The sequence below is a fragment of the Myotis yumanensis genome, unplaced genomic scaffold (genome assembly GCF_028538775.1).
Source record: "Myotis yumanensis isolate MYYU_CA2020_CCGP unplaced genomic scaffold, mMyoYum1.0.hap1 SCAF_16, whole genome shotgun sequence".
NCBI lineage: Eukaryota > Metazoa > Chordata > Mammalia > Chiroptera > Vespertilionidae > Myotis > Myotis yumanensis.
The window spans coordinates 52,825,803-52,852,732 of record NW_027223767.1 but is presented as its reverse complement, the minus strand read 5'-3'; the positions used below and the strand labels follow the sequence as shown (position 1 = coordinate 52,852,732).

The following is a 26,930-nucleotide window of genomic DNA, read 5'->3' as shown; positions in this document are numbered from 1 at the left end:
GCTTGTTTGCACCAGGAGGGTGGCCGCCTTGAGCTGAGCAGGTTGGGGTCCAGGTGTGGCCTGGCTGCTGGGGGAGAGGCTCAGGCTCTGTCCGCGGTCCGCAGGTCGGCTGGATATTCACAGACCTCGTCTCGGAAGACACCCGCAAGGGCACCGTCCGATACAGTCGGAACAAGGTGAGGGGCTCTCGGCTGGGGCGGCTGGTCGTGCTGGTTCATAGGAGGTCGTGGGCGTTGGTTTCGCCCCAGTTCCCGACGAGCTGCAGTTCAGGCCGAAGTGTCTCCTGGGCCGTGGAGGCTCCCATGACGTGCTCTCTCCTCAGGACACCTACTTCTTGAGCGCAGAGGAGTGCATCACGGCGGGGGACTTCCAGAACAAGCACCCCAACATGTGCCGGCTCTCCCCGGACGGGCACTTCGGGTCCAAGTTCGTTACTGCCGTGGCCACAGGTATTGTCAAGACCATTTCGTTGTGAACGTCACTTGTTCACTTGGCGTCCTTCACTTACAGTTTCCTGAGACGCGAAGTGACTGTGTGAAGCTCTGAGCTGAGAGGGGCCCTCCCTCAGGTCACACGTCGTCCTCCTGGGGCCTTGTCCTGGATGGAGGCTGCATGCTTGCTTCTGCAGCTACACAGAGACCCCCTCGACCTGAATCCCGTCATCAAAACGGGGGTGTCACCTGGCTGGTGTGGCTCAGTGGATAGAGCGTCGGCCTGCGGACTGAAGGGTCTTGGGTTCGATTCTGTCAAGGGCACGTACCTCAGTTGCAGGATCAATCCCTGGTTCCTGGTCAGGGCCCATCGGGGAGGCAACTAATTGATGTGTCTCTCTCTCTCTCTCTCTCCCCCTCTCCCTCTCCCCCTCTTTCCCCCTCCCTTCAACCTTCTCTAAAAATCAATGGAAAAATACCCTCGGGTGAGGGCTAACAACAAAACGGCTTTTACTCACCTGAGTGTGCAGGTCCACTCAGGGCCCTTGGCTGTGAATACCTGTTGGTTGTGTGGGACTCGCCCGAACTCTGCAGTGCCTGCCGTCTTTACTACATTTGGCTACAGCCGCTAGCCCTTCCCCACTGCTGAGCAACAGCACCTTCCAGATTTTCAGACACCTCCCCCCATCTGCTGTTTTCAGCTCCCACTGGCTCGGGGCAACCTGCCCCTTTAATTACTGTTTCTGTAGGGAGTGTCTCGGTGGCCACAGGCATGTTTTCAGGATGACGGGCTCCTCTTGGTCCCCCTGGCCCCTCACCCCACTCAGCAGCTCTGGCACTCGGCCTCAGCCGTCACTGTAACTTTCACTGGAGGTTTACGGATGGGGATCGAGGGACATAAAGGGACGCGTGGGGGCCGTGCAGGTGCAGGGAGAGCGGCGCCCTGGGCGGCCACGCTGCAGCGTCGGTGGCCAAGCAGGTTTCTCCAAGGCAGAGGCTGCGGGTGTGATGCAGGTGCTATCGTGGCTCTCACTGCCATGGCTCTGTCCTGCTCCTCTCGCCCACTCCCACCTCCTGCCTCCACATGCATCCCCCTCACTGGAACGAAAGCTTGCTGGCAGGCAGGCTCCAAACCAGTAGCCCAGGACTTGACTCTGAGCTGAGTTTGGGCGGATAGTGGAGAATGTTTACCGTCTTGTTTCCCGGATTCTGAGAGAGGGTGCCCTGCCCTGGGTGGGGCTGCTTGAGGGGCTGCTGTGGCGGCTCCCTGCCCTGTGCTCAAGGCCTGGTGCTCAAGCCGCTCGGAAAGATGCTGTTGGATGTGTTTGAAATCTCCGCTACAACAGGCTCCTGTCGGCTTGTCTGCTCTGCTGGTCTGAAGAGGAGCAGATGCGGGCTTGTCTGCATGTCCTGTGGATGCTCACGGAAGGTCTCTCTTGCAGGCGGTCCAGACAACCAGGTCCACTTTGAAGGGTACCAGGTGTCCAACCAGTGCATGGCGCTGGTGCGGGACGAGTGCCTGCTGCCCTGCAAGGACGCGCCCGAGCTCGGCTACGTCAAGGAGTCCAGCAGTGAGCAGTACGTGCCCGATGTGTTTTATAAGGTAAACACACGGCGGGCTTCCAGAGGACGGAGGCCGTTGGACCCTGGCCTGCCTGGGCCCCGCCTGGTTCTGGTGCTTTCTGGCCACCTGGGCCATTGGTCAGCTGCAGTGGTTTAGTCTCAGCTGTGGATGAAGGCTCGGTAGGGCCTGTAACCGGAAGTGGACGTGGCTTCACTGCGTCTGGCGTTTAGACACCAAATCAAACCGTGCAACACAACAAGCTCGGTCTCTAAAAACAAGGAGACGTGCGTGTCAGGGCCTCCCCCGGAGTAAAGACGGAGCTGAGGTCAGTGACGGGCCCTCCTGAAGCTGCCGAGGTTCCCGCTGACGCTTTAGACAAGTGACTGTCCCTTCTAAGTCTTGGTTTCTCGTGAAAGCTGTAAAAACTGTTCTTATTGAGAAGCGCTGTCCGTGTCGCCCATGACGAGTCCTGTGCTTCCTGGTGGGACCAGAGACCCCATCTCATGCTCAGCTCGGACTTGTCCCTGGTCGTGACTGAGGTCCCTGCCTGCCCCCACACTGGGCCGCTTAGGGCTCACTGGCACCGCCTGCGGCCGCAGGACTTTGTCTTTCTCGGAGAGCGGGGCCGCCTTTATGTCTGGAAGGACTTTGTCTTCATTTTTCAAGGCTGTTTCACTGGGTAGACAGGGCTGAAGGCGTGCGCCACGGTCACCTGACCCACAGGTTTCCCCAGGAGGTCGCTGTCACCCTCGCGGGTCCCTCTGTCCATAGCGCGGCTCTTCCCGCTGCTGAGCCGTCCTCCGTGTCAGGGTTTTGTGGTCTGATCGGGATGTGCCCGGGCCCTGGCACGCGTGTCCTGTCTGGGGTTTGTTGAGCTGCTGGGTCTGTGGGTGGATGCTGTCGTTTGGGCCCTTGTGTTAATTTCTGTTGCTGCCCTGACACGGCTGCAGCTGGGTTGTGGTGACACACAACACGTGTGACCCCCTGACTGCTCCGTGCACCTGCTCCAGGCCGTCCCGGCCACAGCCGAGGTGGGAGCGCCGGCTCCCGGTTCCCCCCCGGGCGGCTCCCAGCCTGGCCCGCAGGAGCATCTGTCTCAGGCCAGCACGGCCTTGAGGGGCTCCTGTCATTCCACTGGGCGTCCAGGTGACCCAGGTCATCTCCCGATCTTGAGGTCAGCTGGGTAGTAACCTTCGTTACACCTGCACAGCCCTGTCTTGTGGGGTCTACACGTACATATTGTAATTCCCACATGTTCTAAAGAACCCCTTCTAAAAGCAAGTTCCCAAACTGCTGCTGCTGGAAGCTGGTACACTTTTGTATCGAGCATCTTTGCTGTTTCTGCCCCTTAATTCCCATGAGGGTCCTGTTGGGGTTTCCAGGACCGCACCCCGTACCCCCCACCCCCTGCCCATCCTCGTGGGGCCAGGCTTCCGGGGCAGCACCCAGAGCCCACGCTCTTGTCCTGCTTTCGGGATTTCGTCATTACCCTGAGGTGGCTGTGGGTGGTGGTTAATTCTGCCAGGTGGGCAGGGTGCTTTCCCGGGTCGTGCTGTGTGCTGCTGGCACGTGGCACAGGCCTGTGCTCCTGCCTTGGTCTCGCGCTGTTCCCGTGGGTTGTTAGCTGCGTGTTTGTAGCCCCGGAGGGTGGAGACTGAAGACGGGCGTGGAAGCCACTGTCCTGGGGCGCTGGGTCAGCTTTCGCCTGCTTGTGAGCGGCCGTGCTGCAGCGTTGGTCTGAGGAGCCCTGGTGAGAACTTCCCACTGCAGCCTGTGAGGTCGCAGGTGAAGCTGCTCATGCCGTGTGCTGCCTCTTGGCTGTTCTTAGGGAAAAGCAGTGCATTCAGGGTTTCACCCGCCTTTCCAGAGCAGGTGGTGCCCGATGGGTGGCGTTTGCTGCTGTCCCAGCACCAGGCCCGGCGCCCTAAACGCTCACGCAGGCAGGGGCCCTGGGCCTCTCCGCTGTCTCCGTGCTGGTGCGCAGGGTCCAGATGTGGCCGTGGCGGGAGGGAGGCAGGAGGGACCACGGTCTTTGACTTAGTGTCTTGCTCAAGGAGGAGCTAAAACTGCTGACACTTTGGCAGCTGCCTAACGTAGAATGAAGGCTCTCCTCCAGCTCCTGCACTGACATTGCTGACGCTGTGGAAGTGACTGCCTGTGAGATGGGGGGGGCATTGCCTGCTCTTCCCCCAGGAAGAGGGGCCTGCAGCACCTCTGTCTTCTGGGGAGCAGAGAGTGTGGTTGGGGAGTGAAGTTTGAGAGAGAACAGCAAGACAGAGAGCAGCTTTAACAAGAGCCCCGGGAGGGCTCACAGCGAGCAGGTGCTGGGACTGCTTCTGCAGTCGGAGCTCCATTCAGTGTGAAGATGAGTTCCGATGGGCGCTTACGTGTGAGTCGCTGCAGGTTAGGGCTCGTAGGGCGAGCGTGCATTGTTGGAAATGGTGATTTAGTTGGATTGGATTTGACTCCTGCCTCCTCGTCTCCTTCACCGAGAAACTGCCACTTCTGGGGCCCCTGGGGCCCCCAGCAGGCTCCCACCTCTGGCTGCCGGTGAGCTGGGCCAGCTTGACCCCCGAGGAAACCAGCGCAGGGCACTCCCTCCGTCCCCTCCAGCCGAGGGGAGAGTCATTCGGCTTCATGGTGCGCAGACAGACAGACAGACAGCTGTGTGTGGTCTCTAGGAAGGTGTCCTCTGACGGGCCGATGCCCAGTGTAGGGAGCTGGTCAGGTGGAGCTCAGGGGGACAAGTGCTTGTTGGCAGCTCTGTCGGTTGTGAACAGAGGTGAGGAAGGTGTGGATACTGGCGAGATGAGTTGCAGCAGGAATTTCAGTTTCTAAACAAAAGGAGCGAGGCTGGAGGGGGCAGTGGGCTTGGTCTGACCGAGGGCTCTGCGTCCTGGGAGGGTGGCCATGCTCGCACCCAGGTGGGTCCAAGAGCTTTAGGAAAGAGAAACGTTTAGGTCAGACCCCGTCATGGGGAAGTACGGGTGTCTAACCGATACGGCTCCACGAGTGATTTACATCATGCGAAGTGGTGACCCCCCTGCAGAATCTCTAATGAGAAGCATCGGTCTCAGGAGTTTATTTCCAGGGCCCTGTTTGAACACAGCATGTTTGACATAAATCAGGTTTAATTGTCATTTTATGATTAATGACCATATGCTGGCCATTTCCCCCATAATTAAACTTTATGTTCTGCATCTGACAAAGCAAAACTGTGTGGACTTTGACAGATTGGCGGTGGGTTTCCGTGTCTGTGTCCTTGTGTGCATGTGGCTCATGTGCGCATTTTCTTAGAAACGTGTGAGTATTCAGTTCCATCAAGTGGGGTTTCTGAGGTGAGAGAGCTTGTGGAGGAGAGGCGGCCGTGGGGGCGGGCTCCGGGGAGTCCTTCTGCCCAGCGAGTTCCCCGTGAAGAGTTCCCCATGGAGGCGGCACAAAGAGCTCTTAGGGATGGAAGGCGGGCCCTGCAGGAAAAGGCTCACTTTCCTTCCTGCTTTTCACACACCTCAGCAAGAACTGTCACCATTTACCAGGGGAGACAGCTCTCGAGGGGAGAAAGGTCAGCAAACCTCCACTCACCATTGTTTCCCTTTCAGGACATAGACAAGTTTGGCAACGAGATCACCCAGCTGGCCCGCCCGCTGCCCGTGGAGTATCTGATCATAGATGTAAGTGAGTGCCCCAGGCCCCAGGAGCGCTGGAGCCAGGGCTGCGGGGGGAGAGTGGCTGGTGCAGGCCAAGGCCTGGGAGGGCTCCTGGCTTCCCTGAGGAGCCCTCAATTTTAAGAGCTTTTTCTTTTAGTTTTTTCCCCTTAAAAACAATTAGGTGTTAACTTCTCCCGAACTGAAGTGCAACAAAGGACCACCAACCGGTCCATGCGTGGCGGGTGCAGGTGCTGCCCTGGTCACAGCTGCTGCCACAGCCGGTCCTCGGGGACCAGCCGTCATGGCCTCGAGGTGGGGGCAGTAGGGTTTCCTGGGTGGAGCTCCAAGAGCCGAGAGGGTACCTGCTCCCGTGCATCTGCCCAGGGTCTCAGCTCTGCTCTGGCCTCAGGCTCTGGTCACAGATGAGGCCACAGACCAAGGCGGTGACTTACCTGACGATAGCCCGACAGCAGCAGGCAGTGCTCTGACTGCTGGGACCTGTGGGGCTGTGCTGGGCTTGGGACGGCATGTGAGGCCGGCCTGGCATTGGAGGGCGGGCCCAGGAGCTCGCCCGTCGGTGCTGCATCCAGTCGACAGCTCCCAAGAACAAAGCGGTTACTCAGGCCGCAGGCATCTGGGTTCAGACCACCTGGGTGTGACGCAGAGGCAGACAGAGGCAGACAGGTCGCGGGTACACTCTCAGGCGCAGTCGGCGCTGTGAAGCAGCTTCCTAAGGTCTCCCCCAGAGGCCGCCCACCTGCCCGCCCGCCCTGAGTTCTTGCCTCGCGCATGGTTCCGGTTGTGTTTGGTAGAGGAGGGAGCACGGTCCCTGTGACACCCCAGTTCCTGTGGAAGAAGTTCCCGGGCAGCAGGTGCCAGACAAGTACTAGCTCCTCGCCCCCAGGTCCAGGCCTGACGAGGGCCATCTGGTGTCTGAAACCTTGTGACTGGGCCAATGTTTCAGGCTCCTGTGGAGGTTGTCAGAGGGGCCCACGCATCGGCCAGTCGGCCCCGAGAAGGGCCGGGAGGGAGAGGGTTGAAGCAGAGGACCTGGTGCCTGGGGCCTGTGCCTGCCCCCGGGCACCCCGATTAGTCCTGGGCTCTCCAGGGCAAGTGCACGTCGAACAAGCACTTCCCTTCGCTCCACTCTCACTCACTAGCAGGTGCTCTGCTTCCCAAAGGGAGGGACCGAGCTGTCCACGGGCTTTGTCTCAGCAGCAGGGGCCGCCCTGCCATTGTCTTTCGAACCGTGACAGCGGCTAAAACTGAGTCCCGTGTGTGTGTTTGTGTGTGTGTGTGTGTGTGTGTGTGTGTGTGTGGCCATCCTGAGGGCTCGACGTGTCTGAGCATTTAATCCTCTGAGCAGTCTCAGGTGCAGGCGCCGGGTCAGCCTCATCTTGCAGATGAGCAGAGAGGCTGAGGTTGTGTGGCCCACAAGCCACAGCGCTGGGATGGGCCAGTGGCTCGGGTCCACGCCCTCCGCCGTGACCCGCCCATCTGGTCAGCGAGGCACAGCTGCCCCCGTCCTGACCTTTTAGAAACAGCCCGAGGACCCAGAAGAGCTGCCTGAGTCTGGCCCACAGGCTGCTGCCGCTGGTGCTGAACTGCAGCGGGAACGCTTTGGCCACCGGAAGGGGCAGGCAGGCATGGCCACGCGGCTCCCGTGGGCACCTCCGCTGGGTCTCACGTGCCCTCGTCATCACCAGAGCATGTCTGGGCCGAATGAGGGTGCGGCTCCCTTTGGACACAGGCTCTTGACTCCAGCTGTTCTGGGGGGACAACAGAGAGCTGTGCCCCACCTCAGGCCCTGATTCCCTTCCCGCCCTGACGCACCTGGCTCTGGAGCAGCCCATGGACTTCAGGGCTCGCGCGGCTCTCCGACCAGGCTGGTCTGCAGGGCCCTCGGACCCAGAGATGGAACAGAGTCTGCTCCTGAGGTGCCTCCTCGGCCTCCGGGCTGTGCCCATGGTTCACCCTTGAGGTCGTCCAGGGCCACGGAGAGGAGCGGGGGCGCGGGCGGGGGCTCGTCGGAGGGAAGCCACCCCTCGGCTGAGCCAGGGGGGCTGCATTGTATCCCAAAGGCGGCAGGCAGCAGCTGCCTGGGGGCGGGGCCGTCTTGGAAGCTACTGGAAACGGTTCTCAGCACGCTTCCCAGGGTCAGGTTCGGAGTTCCGCTCAGGGTGGCCCAGTGGTGCCTGTCCTCGTGGGCAGGGAGGCCTCTGGCTCTGTGAGTGCTCGAGGCTCGGGCTGCTTTGTCCGGAGGGTCGCCCACACCCTGTTCACACAGTTCACTGACGCGGGTTTGTCTTTCTGTTCCTTAGATCACGACAACGTTCCCCAAGGATCCAGTTTATACTTTTTCTATTTCACAAAATCCATTTCCTATTGAAAACCGGGACGTGTTAGGGGAAACACAGGTAAGCTCTTGGCTTTAGAAACCGAATTTGAAGTACCTGCTGCCTGTTTGTGTAGGGCCAGGTTCCTGGTCCCTGCAGTGGACAGGCAGCGGGAGAGGGATGTCTGTCGGCCTGGGAGGTCTCAGGAGGTCTCAGGAGGGAGGGCTTCTGGGCCTGGAACGATGTGTGTTCATGTCTCCCTTCCGCCCGCCGGTCCAGGACTTCCACAGTTTGGCCACCTACCTGTCGCAGAATACCTCCGCCATGTTCTTGGACACCATCTCGGATTTCCACCTCCTGCTCTTCCTGGTCACCAATGAAGTCATGCCTCTGCAGGTGGGGAGCGAGTGTGCCGTGAGCCGGCGGTGTGCTGGGGGCTGGGCACAGGGCACCCTCTTCCTCTTCCTGTGGAGCAGGCGGGCCAGTCCCCTGCACCCTGTGCTTATTGATGGAGAGGTGACTCACCCTCGGCGTCTGCATACAGAAGCGTCTAGGTGGGGGCAGTCTGCTTTGTGTGAGCGAACCACGAGGGACACAAGGCGGTTAGCTCGGTCCTCGGCTGAGCCCTGTCCCGGCAGCTCCAGAACCACAGCCGCTCCTTCCCTGTCTTCCCTCCCGAGCCAGCTGCTGTGGCCGTCGGTGGGCGGGTGAACGGGCACCCAGGCCCCGCACAGCTGCAGTTGGCGCCTGTGGGACATGGAGGGAGGAGAGGGCGATTGCCTGGTGCAGGTGCTCTCGGAGCCCAGGCTTTTCTGTCGGCTGGCCTGTGGCTGCTCTTGTATTTTACTGGCTTTGCCTGCCATTTCACACCAGGCACCAAGACACCCAGAGAGGTGCAGCTCCGGGCCCAGGTTCAGCTGCCGCCGTCCGGTGGGAGGGGTGGGGCCGGGCCGGGCCATTCCCGTCAGGGCTCCTGTGGGGCAGCAGGGACCGTCGGCGTCACTGCCAGACATCACTTTCTGCAGGGACCGAGCCCCGGTCTCTCCTATAAAGCAGTTGAATTCTCTGCCCTTTGGCCCCGGGACCTGGGCTGTGTGTATTGGAAGGTGGGATTGAGAAGGTAAGGAACCTGAGGAGAGAGGGGTGGACGCAGGACCTTGACTCCTGCCCGTCCACCTCAGCCCAGGAGCCTGTCATCTGGGTGCTGGCTCAGTTTGGCACTTGTGCCTACACGGGAGTGTGTGGCAGTGCGTTTCGAAGTGACGGCCTGTGAGGGTTCCGCATCCCCTCCAGAGTGTGTGATGCTGGGGGAGAAGCCGGCAGGTAGGAGCCGTCCCCCGCAGGCGCGCACGGACCCTCCTGTTGGCTCTGCAGGACAGCATCAGCTTGCTGCTGGAGGCCGTGCGGACCCGGAACGAGGAGCTCGCCCAGACCTGGAAGAAGTCGGAGCAGTGGGCCACCATCGAGCAGCTCTGCAGTAAGTGCTCCCTCTCTTCACCCCAGGACACCCCTCGGGCTCCCGGGACCAGCGCTCCCAGCTCCTGAGGCCCCAGCAGCCTGGCCGAAGGGGCCTCTGCTGGGCACACGGCTCTCGGGCTGAGTGCGCGTGGTGAGCTGCTCAGCTGTCCAGACTCCGGAGCAGTTGCTCACGGTCCACGTGGACTCTGATGGGCAATGAAGGTCGAGCTTAGCCGGTGGGACGTCCTCCCTGTGAGAATGACGAGCCGCTTCTCCCCTCTGCAGGCACCGTTGGGGTGCAGCTTCCGGGCCTCCAGGAGTACGGAGCCGTCGGGAGCTCCTCGCATGCCGCCGCGGCCGCCATGTGGGCCTGTGAGCACTGCACCTTCGTGAACCAGCCGGGCACCAGCCACTGCGAGATGTGCAGCCTCCCCAGGACCTAGGGCTTCGGCCCTGCCGGCAGGACTGGGCCCCGCCCGCCCTGAAGCTGGACGTGGAGACGGCCACTCTTCATGGAGGGCGGGGGGCTGCCCCGGGGTCTCCCCCACGAAGCCTCTGGGCACCAGCCTTCCCGGAAGATGGAGCCCCTCCCAGCGGGGGGCAGGTGCGCGGACGCCTCACCTCTCGGGGGAGGACTGGCGCCCCGACAGCTGCGCCTGCACAGGACGGCGTGCTTGCTGCCAGCTTCCCGTCCTCTGGGCGCTGTTTGCTCTGCCCCCCGGTCGTGGCTGGGCTCTTGCTGGCCTCTGTAGCCTGTTCTCTGGGCAGACCCTGCTGTGGGGGCCGCTTCTCCCCGACCCGGGAGCCATTGTCTGGTGGAAACCAAGTGGCCACGGGCTCGAGGCCTCCCTTCTGCTTGGTCCGCAGGTCACTTTGCTGCCCACCCCTTCTCCCGCTCTCACCCGACCTCCAGGTGGGATTTTAAAGTTGGCATTGGTCGTAATAACAGTTATCAGTAATTCCTGCCCAGAAGACTTTTATTTATTTTTTTAAAGATAAAAACTGCATAAAAGGGGAGTGAGAGAGACTAGTTTCCACTTCCTTCCCTCCAGGGAGTCCCTGTGGGAGCGTGCAGGGTGGTGAGTGCGGACGGGGACCCGCAGTCAGTTCTCCTTGGAAGTAAACCTCAGTGCCTGAGACTTCTGCTGGGTGCCCGCCTGCGGCAGCGGAGACCCGGCCCTCCGAGCAGGGGCACAGCGGGCTCCCACCAGGCAGGGCCCCTCCAGACGCGAGGCAGCTGACCAGGCTGCTGGGTGAACTGGGTTGCCCAGGACTGGAAGCTCTGGTCCCCTTTGCCCCCATACAGTTCCTTCCTGGGCCCTCGCCCGGCTCTGGCCTCTGACACAGTGGCGTGGCCATTGAGACAGGCCTGGGGGAGGACAGGGCCTGGCCTGTTATGAAACCGCGTGCATCTGCCAAGGGCACTGGAAGGCTGCTGGTGGTGCGAGGTCTGGGCCATCCCACGTGTGCTCTGGGGTCCCCGCACATCCGCTGTGGCTGGGCTGTGGCCGGGCCCTGCCCAGGATCCTGCGGGCACTGATGCCTCTTTGCCTTAATAAGAGCTGCTGACTCTGAGCTGCTCTGCACCCACTGGGGAGGCCAGCCCAGGCACAGCTGCTTAGGAACCCCAATCTGCCCTGGGGGGGCCGGCCTGGGGGCCCTCCCCACCTCCCAGTGTAAGGAAGGTGCTCGGTGTTGGCTGTGGTGGGAACAGCCCTGCCTGGCACCTCCAGGTGCACCGCACAGACTCGTCTGCTCGTCGGCGGGGGCTGATCAGGGGTCCGGCCGGGGCAGAGGGCTGGTCTGGGGGCAGGAGGGGCAGAGTAGCCGCCCAGAGCACAGCCACCTGCACAGACCGTCGGTCGCCCTCCCAGCAGCCCTGGTCTGTGGTCCCCGCGGCCAGATGGAGGCTGCAGGTGGGCCTGCGCCCGCCCTCACTCAGACCTCGCTGCCCCAGGGCCTCCGCCTGCCCAGCTAGCTTCTCACCAGCATTCTCACTCAGTCTGGCATCCGGAATCCACTTGTTCTGTGTCTTTTAGCGAAAGAAAAAGCGTTGTGATTCTCTGCTTCTGGTTTTGAGTCGCTCTTTGTTCAGTAATGCACTTTCTTTTATTGTCCAAAGAGTCAGAGCTCAGGCAGCTCAGCCACCTCCTCCGGCACAGGGAGGGCCCAGCCCCCTGCGTCCACCTGCCCTCGTGTGAGCACAACCCTCTTCTGCTCCCAGGCCCCACAGCGGAGGGGTGACGGAGTGAACTCGGCTGGCTGCCGGCCGCCTCCCCATCCGTGCTCCCACAGCCCTGCAGCGCGCTTTCCCTGCCCGCAGGGCCAGTTCACATGGCCGTGTCAGGTGGGCACCGCTGCAGGGTAGGGACCTCTGCCCTGCCTGGCTCCAGGGCTCTGCTCCCAGCAGGTGGGAGGTGGGGGAGGAAGAGGGGAGCCTGGCCTCCCTGGGGTGTCACTCCAGGGCCTGCGTGCTGGGACAGGTGCGTGTGGCCAGGCAGCAGGTGAAGGAGGCAGCTCAGGAGCCCCTCAGCTGCAGGGAACAAGGCCAGAGGGACACGCTGCTGGCCTGAGTGACCTGCCCTCTGGGTTCGGTGCCAGCCTGCATGCACCGTTCAGCACACTCGGTGACTGCTCCCGGAACAGGCACAGACACCAGGGCTGGTGGGCAGGCCCTCAGGCCGCCCAGGCCCCTCCCTGAGACAGGCTATCACCAGCATGGCTCGCACCGCCGACAGCTCCCACGCCCAGGGTGGCCGCTGTGCTGGCCGAGGGCACCTGAGGCTGCTGAGCTTGGTTCTGGAAGGGGGAAGGTTCTCGGACCTCCCCCAAGTGATCCAGCAGGTGGAGTGCACTACTTGGCAACAATCTTGGGGCCGCCCTCCTACCCTGCATGTGCGCCCCATCACGGCTGTGCTGCTTGTGAGCAGCGCCTGGCACAGCCTGAAGCCGTGATCTGTCCTTAGGAAGGTGACACTGCCTCCAGATTTGGCACAGAGACCACTGGCCGCCAGGCTTCGGTCCGGGAGCAGGGAGGCCCCTCTGTCCCCCTCGGTCTGAGCTGACCATAGCCCTTTGCTCGTGCCCCACCTCCACGATCAGCACTCCAGGCCCCCTTGGTGTTTGACGGGCAGGTGATGCTCATCAATCCGCGCGTCACAGGTGCAGCCAGCCTGGGCTCGGAGCCAGGAGCCTGCTAGCCGAGCAGAAGGTGGTGGGCCGGAGGGGCTGCCCACTGAACAGTGTTGAAAACTTGCAAGTTTGCTGATCAGGGCAGCTCAGAACACGTGTGTGTGTGTGGGGGGGGGGGGGGGGGCTTTAGAAAGGGGCATGGCACAATGAGAAGGTCTTCCTTGTGCCTGGTGGCTGCCTCCCAGCGTCCAGGACAGAAGGGGGCAAGCACTGCCAATGCCATGCTCCCACTGTCCACCCAGCACCAGAGAGGAGGACAGTGGCTGGCTGCTGCCCGGGGATGAGTGCCCGCCTCCACCTCAAGGGCAGTGAGAACGTTTGCTGCTGCTGGTTCTGTTTTGGCAGGATCACCAGCCTCCCTGGTGCCAGCTTAACTCCAAGCCAGAGAACACTTGGCAGCTGGGCCCCTTCAGCATGCCATGCCTGCGGTGCCCCCCACATGCCTCTCATGGGTGGCCTTGGAGACTGTCCCGTTGGCTTTTTAAAAAATATATAGTTTATTTCAGAGAGAAAGGGGGAGAGGGATAGAAACATCAATCATGAGAGACTCAGGGATCGGCTGCCTCCTGCACGCCCCACACTGGGGATCAAGCCCACAACCTGGGCCTGTGCCCTGACCGGGGATCGAACTGTGACCTCCTGGTTCCTAGGTCAACACGCAACCACTGAGCCAGGCTGGCTGGGCCCATTGGCTCAGAGGAGACGGGTGTGGCCTGCAGGCACCTTCAGGGGTGCTCTGGTCTCCGGGCGCCCCCGGGTCAGCACTTCTCCCCAGTCCTGGAGGATGAGGGCAGCCCTGTGGGGGCAGAGCTGCCTGCCCTCCCTCCACTCACCCCCAGGATGATTGCTGGTGATCCCCCTCATTTTCTCTACGGCCCTGCCCCCAACCCAGAATTCCTCTGGCTTACCCCACTGTCCTGCAAACCCACACACCCACACCCGGTTCGTGTCCAGGCACGGAGGGGGCATGTCTGTCCACGTTTGGCTCAGCAGGTCAGAGGGATGGGAGCCACCCTAGGCCCAGAGCCTCTGGCTGTGGAAGCAGCAGGAGCTGGCACGGCCCGCCCGCTCCCGGGCCCCGCAGCATCCAGGCGCTCCCCAAACCCTAGCAAATGGCTGGAGGAGTGGAGCCCGGAGGGGGGCGGGGGGCGCTGGCCTGGCTCCAGGGCGCACGAGGGGGCCGGGCTTGGTGCCAGACCGCGTGGCCCTGCCGGGCGAGGGGGGTGCGGCGGGCCCGCAGGGCACCCCCAAGAAGCGCCTCGGGCTGCGCAGAGGAGGGGCGGGATGGGCGAGGGCGGGCCGCGGGGTTTCCCGCGTTGGCCAAGCTGCTCGGAGTCCCCTGGGCCCGGCCCCGCCCCTGTGTTGGCCACGCCCCGGTCCGTCTTGGCCACGCCCCCGCCGCGCCGTTTTACGGCGGAGGCCGCGCCGCAACGTGGGCGGCCGTACAGCGCCCCCGCCGCCTCCTCAGCCGGCCTCCCCCGCGCTCCCGCGCTCCCGGGCGGCGGCCCGCACCATGGCCGGCCTGGCGCCGCGCGTGCACTACCTGGCGGGCTTCAGCTGCCCGGCCGGGGGCCTGACGGCGGGCGGGCCCCGCGTGCTGCACCTCGGCGCGGAGGTCTTCCTGGCCGCCGGGAGGGAGCTGGTCTACGTCTACGACCGGGAGGCGCGGCAGCTGACCGTGAGCCGCGGGGGCGGGGTCCCGGCCCGAGGGGCTGCGCGCAGGGGGCGGGGCTCCGGGTCGGCGGGGGCGGGGGCGGGGGGCGGGGGGCGCGCCCGAGGAGCTGGTTCGGAGCTGGTTGGGAGCTGGAGCCTCCGCCCTCCCGCCCCGCCCCGCCGGCCAGGCGGTGTACAGGTTCCCGGGGCCGGTGTGGCACCTGGAGGCGCTGGCCCTTCGCCGGGCGCTCCTCGTTCTGTGCGCGCGGAGGGGCATCTACTGCTTGTCTCTGGACCGGGCCCGCAGGTAAGGAGGGGTCGCTGTGGCAGGTTGCCATGGAGACAGCACGTGCCTCTCGGTGGTGACACTTCCCTGGGTTCCCCAAGGTCTGTGAGCCAGAGTGATGGGGACGACGAGGACAGCGAGGCCGCCGCCCCCGTGACCCCTGTGGACCCAGACACCTGTGTGCTCCCCGACGCCGCGCTGTGCGCGTTCACGGTGCTGGGCGACCTGCTCATCGCGCTGGCTCAGGGCCCCGCCCAGTGGAAGGTGCAGCTGTTCGAGTGTCCGAGTCCCGGGGAGGACCCCGGGCCCAGAGGCCAGGTCGGGGAGGTGGAGCTATCTACCCACACGCCCCCAGCGGGGAGCCCCGGGAAATCCCAAGCCCCCCACTTCCGCCCGGTGCTGTGCTGTGTGTCCCTACCCAGCTCCAGGGCTCGGCACAGCCCCCCACAGGGCCCCAGGGCCTTCACGCTGGAGGGGCCCCTCTTCGGGCTCCTCTTTGGAGCCGATGCCGCCCTCCTGGAATCGCCTGTGATCCTCTGTGGACTCCCCGACGGCCAGCTCTGCTCTGTGGTCCTGAAGACCCTGGTCACCTCCCGGTCGGCCCCTGGGGACCCCAAGGCCCTTGTCAGGATCCTCCATCACCTGGAAGAGCCCGTCGCCTTCATCGGGGCCTTGAGGACGGAGCCCTCGGCTGAGGGCCCAGAGGACGCGGACTTGGACTGCCTGGTGGCGCTCGGTCACCACGGCCGGACCCTGGCCATCAAGGCCAGCTGGGACGAGGCAGGGAGTCTGGTGCCAGAGCTGCGCGAGTACTGCCTGCCGGGGCCCGTGCTCTGCGCGGCCTGCAGCGGGGACAGCCACGTCTACCACAGCACCCCCTCCGGCCTCTGCGTGGTGGACCTGGCTCGAGGGGGCCCCCCCGAGGACCCCGTGCAGTCCGACGGCCCCGGAGGCCTGCCCCCTCTGCTGTGTCCCACCAGCCTGGGTGTCTGCAGCGTCGTCACCCTCTCAGTGTCGTCTAGGTCGCCTGCAGGTACGAGCGCCGTGGGAACCCGAACACCGGATCCTAGGGGATGGGGCCCCCCATGGCAGGCTTCTCCCCGGGAGCCGGCCCCCCCCCTCCCTGCCTGCCCCCCAGCTGCCGGAACCCTGCAGGTGGCTCGTCCCGCTGGGCAGCTTCGTGGGGACGGCCCTTTCTTGGTGTCAGGGGCTGCCCGTGCGTCTGGGGGTTAGGAGTGGGAGGTGCTGCCCTGCCTGGGGGGGGGGTCTGCGAGCCCGCTCTGCACGGGTTCTGTCCCGTGTTGGGGGACAGCAGTCTGCCCGGGGTGTGTTCCTGTTTGGTGGCTCACGTGTCGGCCTGAGGCCTGTCGCACAGTGTTCTAACGTGAAAGAGACGCTTTGACGGGGAAAGGCCATTGTCCACGCAGGGAAAGCGGGCCACGGGGGGCCCGACAGACATGGTGACCAGGAGGGTCCTGGTTTGGCCCCGTGTAGTCCGGTCCCCATACCCTGTGCCCCCGCGCTGCCACCTCCGTGCCTCCCGGGGAGGGCCCTGTGCAATGTGTGCACGTGAACACAGGCAGGAGCGTTGGTCCCTGGCGCGGGCCCGGCTCTCCAGTCGTCCTGGGTCCTCATTCGCTGCTGGCTTGTTGCCGGCGCTTGTCTGGGGTCTGGGGGAGCTGCCCCAGCAGCCGCCCTCTCCTGCTGACTGGGCCCGGCCCATGTCCATCTGCAGGGGGCACCGAGCTCCTGGCCCTGTCGGCCAAAGGCCGCCTGATGACCTGCCGCTTGGACCTGAGCCCTGAGCCCCCTCGGCCCACCCGGGTGACCGCAGCGGACACGGGCCGGAAGATCAAGGACCTGCTCTGTGGGATCGGCACCGTCTCTGAGAGGTGAGCAGAGGCTGTGTCCGGGAGACGCGGCCTGGTGTGGCCAGTGGTCCCAGCGAGAGCCCCAGATGTAGAGCTACCTGAAAAGGGGGCTTCCTCCCCACCATTTTCTCAGACTGCCCCCCTCTTCCCTGGAGGGGATGTGGGAGACCCCTCCACTCCGTGCTCAGTGAGGCCACCAGCAGCCTTTCCTCTGGCCGAGCCCTCACCTGCCCTCCTGTGCCCGCCGGCGCGTCCCTAGGCTGCGGACCCTTGTGGACCAGGGCCCGTCCGTAGTGCTGGGCCTCCCTGGGGGCGGGGGGGCGGGCAGGCTCCCTGGCCTGGTGGGCAAGGCCCGGACGACGGGACAGCGTGGCGGGACAAGCAAGTTGCTCCCCGAGGAGGCGGGGCTCCGCGATTGGTTGTAGGAACAGAGTCCTGGTCCCTTCTGACCCTGCTCCCCGCTCCCCACTCCCCCCTGGTGCCCGTCGGCCCTCCCCAGAGTGTCCTCCCTGAAGAAGGCCGTGGACCAGCGCAACAGGGCCCTGACGTGCCTGAACGAGGCCATGAACGTGAGCTGTGCCCTGCTGGCCAGCCGGGAGGGCGCCCGGCCCGTCTCGTGCACCACGACCACAGCCTGGAGCCGCCGGGAGCTGCAGGACGTGCTGACCGCCACCTGCCTGCTGGAGAACAGCAGCGGCTTCCGCCTGGACCGCGGCTGGGCCTTGTGCGTCCAGGTGCTGCCCGGCTCCCACGCCTCGGACTCGGGCTCGGCCGTGACCTACACCGTCCCCGTGGACCAGCTGGGCCCCGGCGATCGGCGGGAGGTGACGCTGCTCCTGGGCCCTGGGGCGGACGGCGCGCTAGACCTGCCCGTGACCGTGTCCTGCGCGCTCTTCCTCAGCCTCAGGGAGGTCGTGGGCGGGGCCCTGGCCCCCTCGGACCCTTTCAAGGACCCCTCCTTGGACGGGTGCCCCCCCGACGTCCTGCCGGAGCAGGGGGGCATCTGCCTGCCCCTGAGCGAGCACACAGTGGACATGCTGCAGGGCCTGCGCTTCCCGGGCCTGGCTGCGCCCCCCGTGCAGGCCCCCGCGCCCTGCCACCCTCCCGGCGACCCCGTGAGCACCTTCCTGGAAACCTGCTGGCGGCCGGGCAGCGAGCCAGTGGGGCCCGAGTCCCTGCGCGCCAAGTACCTGCCGCCGTCCGTGGCCGCCATCCGGGTGTCGGCAGAGCTGCTCAGAGCTGCCCTGGGGGACAGTTACTCAGGTTGGTGGCGCTGGTGACTTGGCTCTGGCCTCGGGGCCCCGTGGACACACAGGCTGTGGACGTGGCTCCTCACTGCCCCAGGGCACGTCCACACTCACGGCCGGCACCTCTGTCCCTCAGGCGTGTCCCTGTGCTGTGCCACCCTGCAGTGGCTGCTGGCCCAGAACGCCGCCGTGGACGCTGTGCGGGCCCGAGCCCTGACCTCTGTCCAGGCCGTGGCCCCGGACGGCACCGAGATCCGCCTCATCGTCCACGAGGCAAGCAGAGCCGGCCCTCCTGTCTCCGGGGAGCCGCCTCGCTGGGTGCCCTGGTGGCCTGGGTTGTCCCGTGTGGGCCGCGCGGGTGTCAGGCAAGGCCACGGCCGTCACCTCGTTCTAGAGCGAGTGCCCCAGGAGCAGGTTCTTCCCCAGCAGGGAGCAGACGCTGTTGGTCGGTGGCCGGTTCTTGGGGGGAGTTGCCGGTGGGCAGAGACCCGCTTTGCCCAGGAGGGTGGGGGGCAGCCGGCCCAGAGCTGGCACGAGATCCCTCCTGTGCTGCAGGTGGCGGTGGCCGACCTGTGCCCGGCGGGGCCCGTCCAGGCCGTGGAGATCCAGGTGGAGAGTTCGTCGCTGGCCAACATGTGCAGGGCCCACCACGCTGTCGTCGGGCGCATGCAGGTGCGTCCGCTCTGGGGGACGCGCCCGGGGTCTGGGGCTCCCTGATGGGGGTGGCAGGCCAGTCCCCACCTCCTCTCTGCCTCCAAGCGCACGTGTCTTGCAGGTGAGCCGGGGGTGGGGGGGTGGGGGGCCTGCTGCTGACCCTCCGGCGGCCCCTGGTGGGCACCCAGGACCCGCCTGGCCAGGAGGTTAAGGGGAGACACCCCTCTTACCACCTGCGAGGCAGCTGGTTTCTTTACTGCCCGTGTCCCCCAGAGGATGGTGGTGGAGCAGGCCGCCCGGGGCTCCAGCCCACCGGACCTCCGCGTGCAGTACCTCCACCAGATCCAGGCCAACCACGAGGTGAGCCCTCTGGGCAGGCGAGTGTGTGACCTGCAGGGCCTCCCAGCCCTCAGGACCCGCAGAGGCAGAGTGGGCTCGGGCCTCCTGCCCCTGGCCCGGCTCCGACCTGTGGGCCAGGACCCTCCTGTCACCTGGGGGCTGGTCCCCCTTCAGCCCAGCTGTGCCCTCCTGTCCTGAGGCAGGTTGTCCCACACTTAGAGGCCACAGAGGAGTTTTCCTGGGCTGCCCCCCACGTCTCCAGTGGGGTCTGTGGGTGACCTGGGGGCGGGCAGGCAGGAGCGTGGGGGCCTAGCTGTTGTCACTCATCCCGCGCCCCCCCCCCCCCGGCCCCATTGCAGACGCTGCTGCGGGAGGTGCAGGCCCTGCGGGACCGGCTGTGCACGGAGGACGAGGCCAGCTCCCAGGCCACAGCCGAGCGTCTCCTGCAGGTGTACCAGCAGCTCCGCAGCCCCAGCCTCCTCCTGCTGTGAGCAGGTGGGCCCCGCCCCGCCCCTCCCACCCACAAAAGGCTGCTTCCAGCTCCTGAGCTGGCGCAGGTGCCGGCTGCCTGTGGCTGTGGAAGGCCAGGGTGGGCTCGGCTGCCGACAGCAGGGCGCAGACACCTGCCCGATGGCCACCTGGCCTCTGCAGGTGCTGGGAGAAGGGGTCAGAGAGCGCCTTCTCAGGTTAGCCGAGCTGGACGCTGGCCCCGCCCCTGCTGGCTGCCCCCCGCCAGCCCGGCCCGTCCTGTCCTGGGTTCAGCGCCTCGGCCCATCCATCCTCTCCCTCCACAGCTGCCGCGGGCTTGCCCTCAGCCTTCACTGCTGGCAGCCTCCCCAGACTCGGGGGCTGGGTCAGCTTCGTCCCCTCCACTCAGGTCCAGCACAGGACGAGGGCCGGCCCAGCGCAGGAGCGCCGTTGCCTGAGCGGCTATTGGAGGCCACGGAACCGGCTCGGGACCAGGCCGGGCGGGACCCCCTGGCTGTCGCTGTTCCTGGGGGCACTGCCCGTCCACCTGCCTCGTCGCCCACCCGGGAGCCTTGGCCCTGCCCCGGCACCGCTGGAGTCCCCGGGGGGGCTCCCTGTGACCAAAGCACAAAGACTGGGGGTGCTCCCAGGTGGCCGGTCGCCTGGACACCCATCACCCGGCGCCCCTGGCTGGGGCCGCCCAGCGCCCAGCTCCGCACTCCCGGGCTGTGGGTGGGGGCCCGGCCGGTGCGGGCATGCTCAGTGGGGAGGTGACTCCAGATGTCATTGGTGCTTCTCTGTGGCCACAACAGGCCTTCCTGTGAGCCCTCGACTCCGCCCCTTTGTTACCCTCCACCCCCACCCCCGCGTCGGGTGGGGCTCTGACCCGGGTCTTGCCACCCCTCGTTCCGCACCCGGTGAGCCCGGCCCTGGCCTCTTTGTGCCCTGGGGCTGAGGTCAAGCTACACGTGGGATAAAGGGGAGAAACAACGCGTCTGAGAAGAGGCAGGACACTCGGGACAAATGGGCACAAGCCACATTGACGTGTGAGCTCGTGAACAGGACCTGCCGGTCAGGACCACCCGGAGGGCCCAGTGCAGGGTGGTGCGGCCGCACAGCCAGGAAGGGGGACGCTGCTCAGGAGCCACCTGCACCGAGCCCTCCCCTGCCTGGGCCACTGTGGCCTCCACTCGGAGTGGCTGAGGCCCTGCCTGCAGCTCCTGCCCCAGCCCTCGCGTCTCCACCCCGTCCCAGCCTCCTCCCAGGGAAGCCAGGCCGGGGGCCCCTCTACGATTGTCTGCAGCCGAGGCGGGTGGCACACGGGTCCGGGCCTAGTGCCACCTTCTCCCAGGCCACCAGGCTCTGGCCAGTGGGCCCAGCCTCCTCCCAGCACCACCAGGGGGCAGCACAGGCTGCAGCTGGGCACAGTCTGTCCCCCCCCTTAGTTAACGGGCCTAACGGGGGAAGTGGGCCCAGAGGGTCCTTGGGTAGGGGCTGGGGGTGACCTAGCAGGTCCTCTGTCCCCAGGACTCCTCCCAGCCCGCCCTGTCCTTCCCTTCTCCCTGGCCATGTGTCTGACCTCCCGGCACCCACTCTACCCCGTCCCCCAGGGGAAGGGCAGCGAGAGCATCTCAGGTGAAGACACCTGCCGGGGTCTTGTCCTCCCTCTGGGCTCTGGGCCATGCCTCAGGCTGCCCCCCAACCCCCCATCGCCCATCCTCAAGGTCCTGACCAACCCCGGGGGCAAGCCTCCCACCTGACCCACCTCGGAAGTCCCATGTCACCCAGGCAAAGGCTGGGGGGGTGGTGTCCTTGTGAGCTGGGGGCTCTGGGCGACAGCTGCTGGGGGGGCACACAGGCGGGCGTGGGTCACCCCCCTGGGCCACAGGGCAGCCAGGTGCGGGGCGAAGCAGGCGGGGGTTTCTGCACAGGTGGGACGGGCTTGGCCCGAGAGCCCCTTTCCTGGGTTGGGGTGACTGGGTGGCAATGAGGGAGCTTCCGGAACAGCAGTGCGGGAGGGTGGGTGTCGCTTGTCCATCAGATGTTTCCGGGATCCCCAAGACCCTGCGCAGCCTGGGCGCAGTGATGCTGGAGACACACTCACCCCGCCCCTCACTGGCCTGCCTGTCGGCGCCTCCCAGCGGCCTCAGACCCGAGGGCGGCTTCTACCCGGGGTTTGGGGACAAGAGGAGACCCCGGGCTGTGGTTGTGCAGGATGGGGTGGGTGCCGGCTGGACCCTTATCCTGGACGGAGGAGGCCCAGACCCCGCTTCCGGCACCCCGGGCAGACCCTCCCGCCCATCCGCGCCGCTGCCTCGAGCCACCAGCCGCTGGACAGACGGTTTAATGGGACGCGGGCGTGCCAGCACCCCCAGAGCTCAGTACTCCCAGAGCTCAGCACCCCCAGAGCTCAGTACTCCCAGAGTGCGAACCCCACAGGCGCGTCCGCGTCCGCGCGCAGCAGCCCCGAGGCGCCACCGCGCAGGTACTTGCCGCTCCGGGCGCGGATGGCCAGGCGGCCGCGCTCGCGGAGCTCGAAGAGGAAGTCCTCGGGCCGCTCGCCGTCGCTGCACACGGTGCCGTGGCTGCCGGTGCGCCAGAACCCGCCGCGGCCTGCGGGCGAGCGCGCGTGGGTGGGGCGCTCCGGGGCCACGCGCCCCCCACGCCCCTCGGGCTCCCCCGGCTCCGGGGCCACGCGCCCCCACGCCCCTCGGGCTCCCCCGGCTCCGGGGCCGCGCGCCCCCCACGCCCCTCGGGCTCCCCCGGCTCCGGGGCCGCGCGCCCCCCACGCCCCTCGGGCTCCCCTGGCTCCGGGGCCACGCGCCCCCCATGCCCCTCGGGCTCCCCCAAATCCAGCCTCACGCGCTCGCAGGCCCCGCCCGCCCGGGCCCACACCTCGGATCTGGTAGGCGCCGTCGCTGAAGCTCAGGTGGAAGACGTCGTAGACAGAGCGGTTGGTGTCCAGCTGGCTGGAGCCGCGCCGGTGGCACACGAAGCCGTCCAGGCCGCGCAGCACCAGGATGGGCCGGTTGATGAGCTTGAGGACGAACTCCTCGTCCTGGCCTGCGGGGAGCCGTCCGGTCCTGGCCTGGCCGCGGGCGGAAGGGCTCCCCCAGCAGACTCGGCTCCGATTTGTGGGCCCAGACCTGCTGTCCCACGTGACCTGGCGAGGGGCCCGCGCCCTGGGCTTCCCGCGGGTGCAGGGGGGTAAGGGCGCTGTGACGTCAGCAGCCATGATGTGGGCCAGCAGGGGTGGCAGGTGCCAGGGACAGCACCCGCCCTCGGGGAGGGGAGGCGGGCTCATGGTGGACACAGGGCCCCTGGGCAGGCACTGTCCCAGGCAGAGGGCCCAGCCCGGCGTCCCAGCACGGGGGAGCGCTCACCCACGAAGTCGCTGATGGCCGCCAGCTGTCCGTTCTTCTTCATGCACACGTAGCGCCCATTGCTGGCCTTGAGGGCCACCCGCCGGCCTCGCCACTCCACCTCGAACATGGTGCTGGCCGAACTGAGGGGCAGGACACGGGGCTCAGGGCCAGGGCTCCCAGCCCCCTCAAGTCCAGTACCACCCCCCAGGGGAGGGACAGGCATTTGCCTTCCACTGATGCCCACCCCATTCCATGAAGAGCTGTCCCCCACCCCAGTAGGCATTCCTCCCTGTCTGGGCTGCCACAATATCCTGGTGATGGAGATGGTGGTGATGGAGGTGGAGATGGTGGAGGTGATGGAGGTGGTGATGGTAGTGGAGGTGGAAGTGATGGAGGTAGAGGTGATGGAGGTAGAGGTGATGGAGGTAGAGGTGGTGGAGGTAGAGGTGGTGGTGGAGGTAGAGGTGGTGGTGATGGAGGTGGAGATGGTGGTGGTGATGGAGGTGGTGATGGTAGTGGAGATGGAGGTGATGGAGGTGGTGATGGTAGTGGAGGTGGAAGTGATGGAGGTAGAGGTGATGGAGGTAGAGGTGATGGAGGTAGAGGTGGTGGAGGTAGAGGTGGTGGTGGAGGTAGAGGTGGTGGTGATGGAGGTGGAGGAGGAAGTGGTGATGGAGGTGGAAGAGATGGAAGTGAAGGTGGGGGTGGACGTGGGGGTGGGGATGGTGCCCTCACACTTGTGTGGCTGTGGCCTGGATGCCCCCATGGGTGACCAGGGTCCAGTAGCCCCCGGTGCTGGAATAGAAGGTGCACTTCTTTGTCTCCCGGTCAATTTGCATCAGGAAGGTCTCGTGGTCCAGCTCTTCATCTTGGTTGGCTGAGACGTTGACCCCTGCAGGGAGGAGATGGGAAGCCCCTCACGCCTCTCCCTGGGCGGGCGGGGAGCAGACGTGGGGAAGCGTGCTCCTGGGCAACCCCGAAGCCAGAGCGGCTCATCGAGAACCTGAGGGGGTTCAGAAGGCACCTCTCCAGGGTCTGAGAGCTCTGCCCCAGGGCCACAGGGGCACGTGGAGCCCACACACCTCCGACCGCAGCCCAGGAGCCAGGCCCTTCCGCCGGCAAATCCTGGGCCTGGCTAGTCAGCAGGTGATCTGCGTCCCCCTCGGCCCAGCACTCACACCCGCCTCTATTTACATCTCGGCCTTAAGCTGCTATGCGAGCCCTTGAGGTCCCTGCCCTTCCCAGTGCCACAGCCAAGGCCTGGGGTTCACTGGGCAGCGGCTGAACCTGTGTCACCTCCCCAGCCTCCCACTCACATGTGGGGTCTCCCAGGAGTCCCAGGGGAGGGCAAGGCTACCCACAGCACTGCCTGGGGTTCAGATCAAGGGTGGCCAGTGAATGAAAAATGGTCCATACAGCCCACTCCTCACCACCATCATCCTCACCATCTCCAAACCAACACCACTGCCAACCTCATCAACACCAACACCACCACCACCACCATCATCACCACCATCACTACCAACCCCACCACCATCAACGCCATCATCACTATTAACACCAACAACCCCCCCACCATCCACGCCATCATCAACACCACCACCATCAACACCATCATCACTACCAACACCACCACCACCATCATCACCACCAACGCCATCATCACTATTAACACCAACACCACCAGAATTGCTGGTAGGACCCCCAGCACCATCTCTGTCACCACGGCCACCCTCACCACCAGCGCGGCCACCTCGTCTCCCACGCCCCACGAGGCTGCTCACAGCTGGACATGCACAGGTGCTGTGCCCACCATCTCCTTTGACCCAGAAGCAGCTTTTCCTCATTCTAACCTGCATTTCGCTGACAAACCAAGCACCGGGGCCTGGCCCAGGCCGGATGCCGGGGGAGCTGGACCACAGACCTGTGCTGGGCAGGACAGGGCTGTGCACCCTCCGCTGGAGCCAGGACCCGCCGCTGCCAGGACCCGTGACAGGGTGTTTGCGGGATCCCCTGCCTTCCCCCCACTGGATGGGCTGAGGGCCCTGACTACAGGCAGGTCCCCTATAGCCCGAGTGGGCACCCTCCCGGCGCTCATGCTGGACTTCTGCCCTCCGGACGGGGGTGGCATTGTGCCAGGTCAGGGTGTGTCGGCCACTCCTGGGTGCACAGAGCCAGGAGCCCAACCCAGGGGAGGCAGCTGAGACCGCTGGCCTGGGGCCGGGCCCGGGGGCCTGAGCAGCGTGGGCCCCTCGAGGACCTCAGCGTCCACCACAGGCAGGGGTGGCATGAGGAAGGCCTCACATGAGGCCAGTGGCCAAGGCTCAGGAGGCACGCGGGGCCCGGCCACACCGACCAGGCAGACAGTGCCTTCCCCCGACGAGCACAGGCCAGGAGGGACCATCTGCTCCCTGCGTCCCCCAGACGGGAAGGACCCCAGGCTCCCTCCCCTCCCCACTCCTGGGGCTGGACAAGGACCCGGGTCAGCCACACGGGGGCATGGGAACCGCTGCTCTGCCTCACTCTGGTCCTGCTGGCTCCCTGCCCTGGCCGAGGCCCCTCCCCAACCTCCTTTAAAGTTCAGAAAGTGGGGTGGTGAGTGGTCAGGGGCCTTGCCCACACCCCGCTGGGCACTGCCCGTGTGGCTCTCAGCAGCCGCCCAGCTGTCTGGAGGCAGAGCCTCTGGCTTCTTTTAATATGTATTTTCTATATTTTTACTGATTCCGAGAGGAAGGGAGAGAGAGAGAGAAACATCAACGATGAGAGAATCATGGACCGGCTGCCTCCTGCACGCCCCCCACTGGGGATGGAGCCCGCAACCCGGGCCTGTGCCCTGACCGGGGATCGAACCCTGACCTCCGGGGTCATAGGTGGACGCTCAGCCCCTGAGCCGCGCTGGCCCGGCCAGAGCCCCTTCCTTCTGACCCCAAAGCCAGCAGCCCTCCACGGGGACCCCACACGTGGCCCACAGCCCGTGCACCACCACACACGTGTTCACCACCAGACACGAGCCCCCCCCCCACCCCCCACCGCACGACCCTCTCGCGGAGGCGCCTCACCTTGCCGCACGGACACGTAGCGGCGGTTGGCAGCCACCAGCACCACCTGCGGGTGACTCTCCTCCAGGTCGAACAGCTCGTCCTTGCCCGGCCGCGTGTTGCGCCCGGCCCTGAGCATGCCCGTGGGCCCCACGGGCGCCAGGTAGCGGCCGTCGCAGTCCTTGAAGGCCAGCTTGCCCGCCTTGAACTCCAGCGTGTAGCGGGCGCGGGCCTCGGGCTCCCAGACCAGGCGGCCGTCGCTGCGCAGGTAGCGGCCGTCACAGGCCCGGAGGCAGTAGCGCCGGTTCTGGAAGATGAGGGTGACGAGGGCGTCCACGCCCCACGGCGTGTTGCTGTCGGCCGCCATCTCGTCCTCCTGCGGGCACAGGTGCACGTAGCGCCGCCGGCTCACGCTCAGCAGGTGGGCCTGCGGGTGGATGGCCAGGTGCACGGTCCACAGCTCGGCCGGGGAGACGGCGGTGGCGAAGCAGGACAGCTGGTCCTCGGTGCCGCCGAAGAAGCGGCCGTGCGGCTCCGACTGCAGCGCCCAGCGCCCGTCGGGCTGCGGCAGGACCAGGAAGCGGCAGTCGCGGCCCGGCCGCTCCGCCTCGCAGGCCACGCGCCCGTCCTCCTCGGCCGACAGGTAGCGGCCCAGGTGGCTGCTGCGGAACAGCACGGCGGGGCCCTGGCCGGGGTCCGGCTCCAGCACCCAGATCTGCTTCCGCTTGAGGCTGGGCGCCGAGGCGTTGACCTTGAAGCCGAAGCTCTCGGCCGTCAGGTAGCGGTCGGTGTCGTTGAGGAGACCAAACTGGATCTTCAGCACCTGGTGGAGGCCGTTGGTGGGCATCTCGGAGGGGGACGGCCGGCCAGGAGCCTGGGCGGCGCGCTCTGTGTTCACGAACCCCGACGGCCCCCGGGTGCCCGGCACGGCTGGGCTGGCCCGCGGCCCTCAGGCCCTGCCAGCGTCATGGACCCGCTGCCGGCTCAGGTGCTGCCTCTGACCCGTGGCCGTGGGCCCGGGCGCTCTTACATGGCCAGCGGGCAGCAGAGGGCGGGTGGGAGGCGGATCGGAGCTGGGCCGGCTTAGGGACAGCGGCTGCCTGTCGCTACCCAGCTTGGATTTCAGCCACTCCCGGGCTGCAGGGGCTGGAGCGGGGCCCCGGGGCCGGGGGTGCCCCCGCCAAAGCCCTGACCACCTTCGTGCCCCCCCTCTTCCCGGGGCTGCTGGGGCCCGGGCTCGGGCCCTGTGTCCCGCCTCGTGGCCTCTCCCCTCGCAGCCCCACCTCAGGCCCCAGACCCCCAGCACGGCCTCGCCGCCCAGCACAGCTCGTTCCCTGCGTAGAAAAGGCCGCGGGTGGAAAACGGCGCAGTGGCAACCCGA

At 65.9% G+C, this 26,930-nt stretch overlaps 3 protein-coding genes across 5 annotated transcripts in view; 2 read left to right on the top strand and 1 right to left on the bottom strand.

Moving 5' to 3' along the window:
* The window catches only part of NPLOC4 (NPL4 homolog, ubiquitin recognition factor), a 28,785-nt gene extending 17,283 nt beyond the window's left edge, over positions 1 to 11,502 (top strand). The window contains exons 10-17 of the mRNA XM_070394939.1: positions 105 to 176; positions 323 to 449; positions 1,874 to 2,034; positions 5,595 to 5,666; positions 7,964 to 8,059; positions 8,258 to 8,374; positions 9,353 to 9,455; positions 9,722 to 11,502. Of these exons, the coding sequence (XP_070251040.1) occupies positions 105 to 176; positions 323 to 449; positions 1,874 to 2,034; positions 5,595 to 5,666; positions 7,964 to 8,059; positions 8,258 to 8,374; positions 9,353 to 9,455; positions 9,722 to 9,879 (906 nt within the window). The 3' untranslated portion in view covers positions 9,880 to 11,502. The remainder of the gene's footprint in view (positions 1 to 104; positions 177 to 322; positions 450 to 1,873; positions 2,035 to 5,594; positions 5,667 to 7,963; positions 8,060 to 8,257; positions 8,375 to 9,352; positions 9,456 to 9,721) is intronic.
* A 2,590-nt stretch (positions 11,503 to 14,092) lies between these two features.
* Positions 14,093 to 19,972, top strand: FAAP100 (FA core complex associated protein 100). 2 transcript variants are annotated; one of them, XM_070395601.1, is made up of 10 exons: positions 14,093 to 14,306; positions 14,470 to 14,588; positions 14,669 to 15,600; positions 16,303 to 16,459; positions 16,938 to 17,701; positions 17,822 to 17,958; positions 18,241 to 18,357; positions 18,613 to 18,699; positions 19,038 to 19,173; positions 19,556 to 19,972. In XM_070395601.1, exons 1-9 carry the CDS (start codon positions 14,142 to 14,144, stop codon positions 19,167 to 19,169), a joined length of 2,610 nt encoding a protein of 869 aa, XP_070251702.1. In that variant the 5' UTR covers positions 14,093 to 14,141; the 3' UTR covers positions 19,170 to 19,173; positions 19,556 to 19,972. The 2 variants fall into 2 exon arrangements, with proteins under 2 accessions (XP_070251702.1, XP_070251701.1); XM_070395600.1 differs by having other exon boundaries at positions 19,473 to 19,972.
* A 1,584-nt stretch (positions 19,973 to 21,556) lies between these two features.
* FSCN2 (fascin actin-bundling protein 2, retinal) lies at positions 21,557 to 26,414 on the bottom strand. Of its 2 annotated transcripts, none has more exons than XM_070393977.1 (5): positions 25,571 to 26,414; positions 23,247 to 23,403; positions 22,514 to 22,651; positions 22,042 to 22,271; positions 21,557 to 21,759 (listed from the first exon to the last, which is right to left on the bottom strand). In XM_070393977.1, exons 1-5 carry the CDS (start codon positions 26,394 to 26,396, stop codon positions 21,557 to 21,559), a joined length of 1,554 nt encoding a protein of 517 aa, XP_070250078.1. In that variant the 5' UTR covers positions 26,397 to 26,414. The 2 variants fall into 2 exon arrangements, with proteins under 2 accessions (XP_070250078.1, XP_070250079.1); XM_070393978.1 differs by having other exon boundaries at positions 22,042 to 22,209; positions 22,530 to 22,651.
* Positions 26,415 to 26,930: the final 516 nt, after the last annotated feature.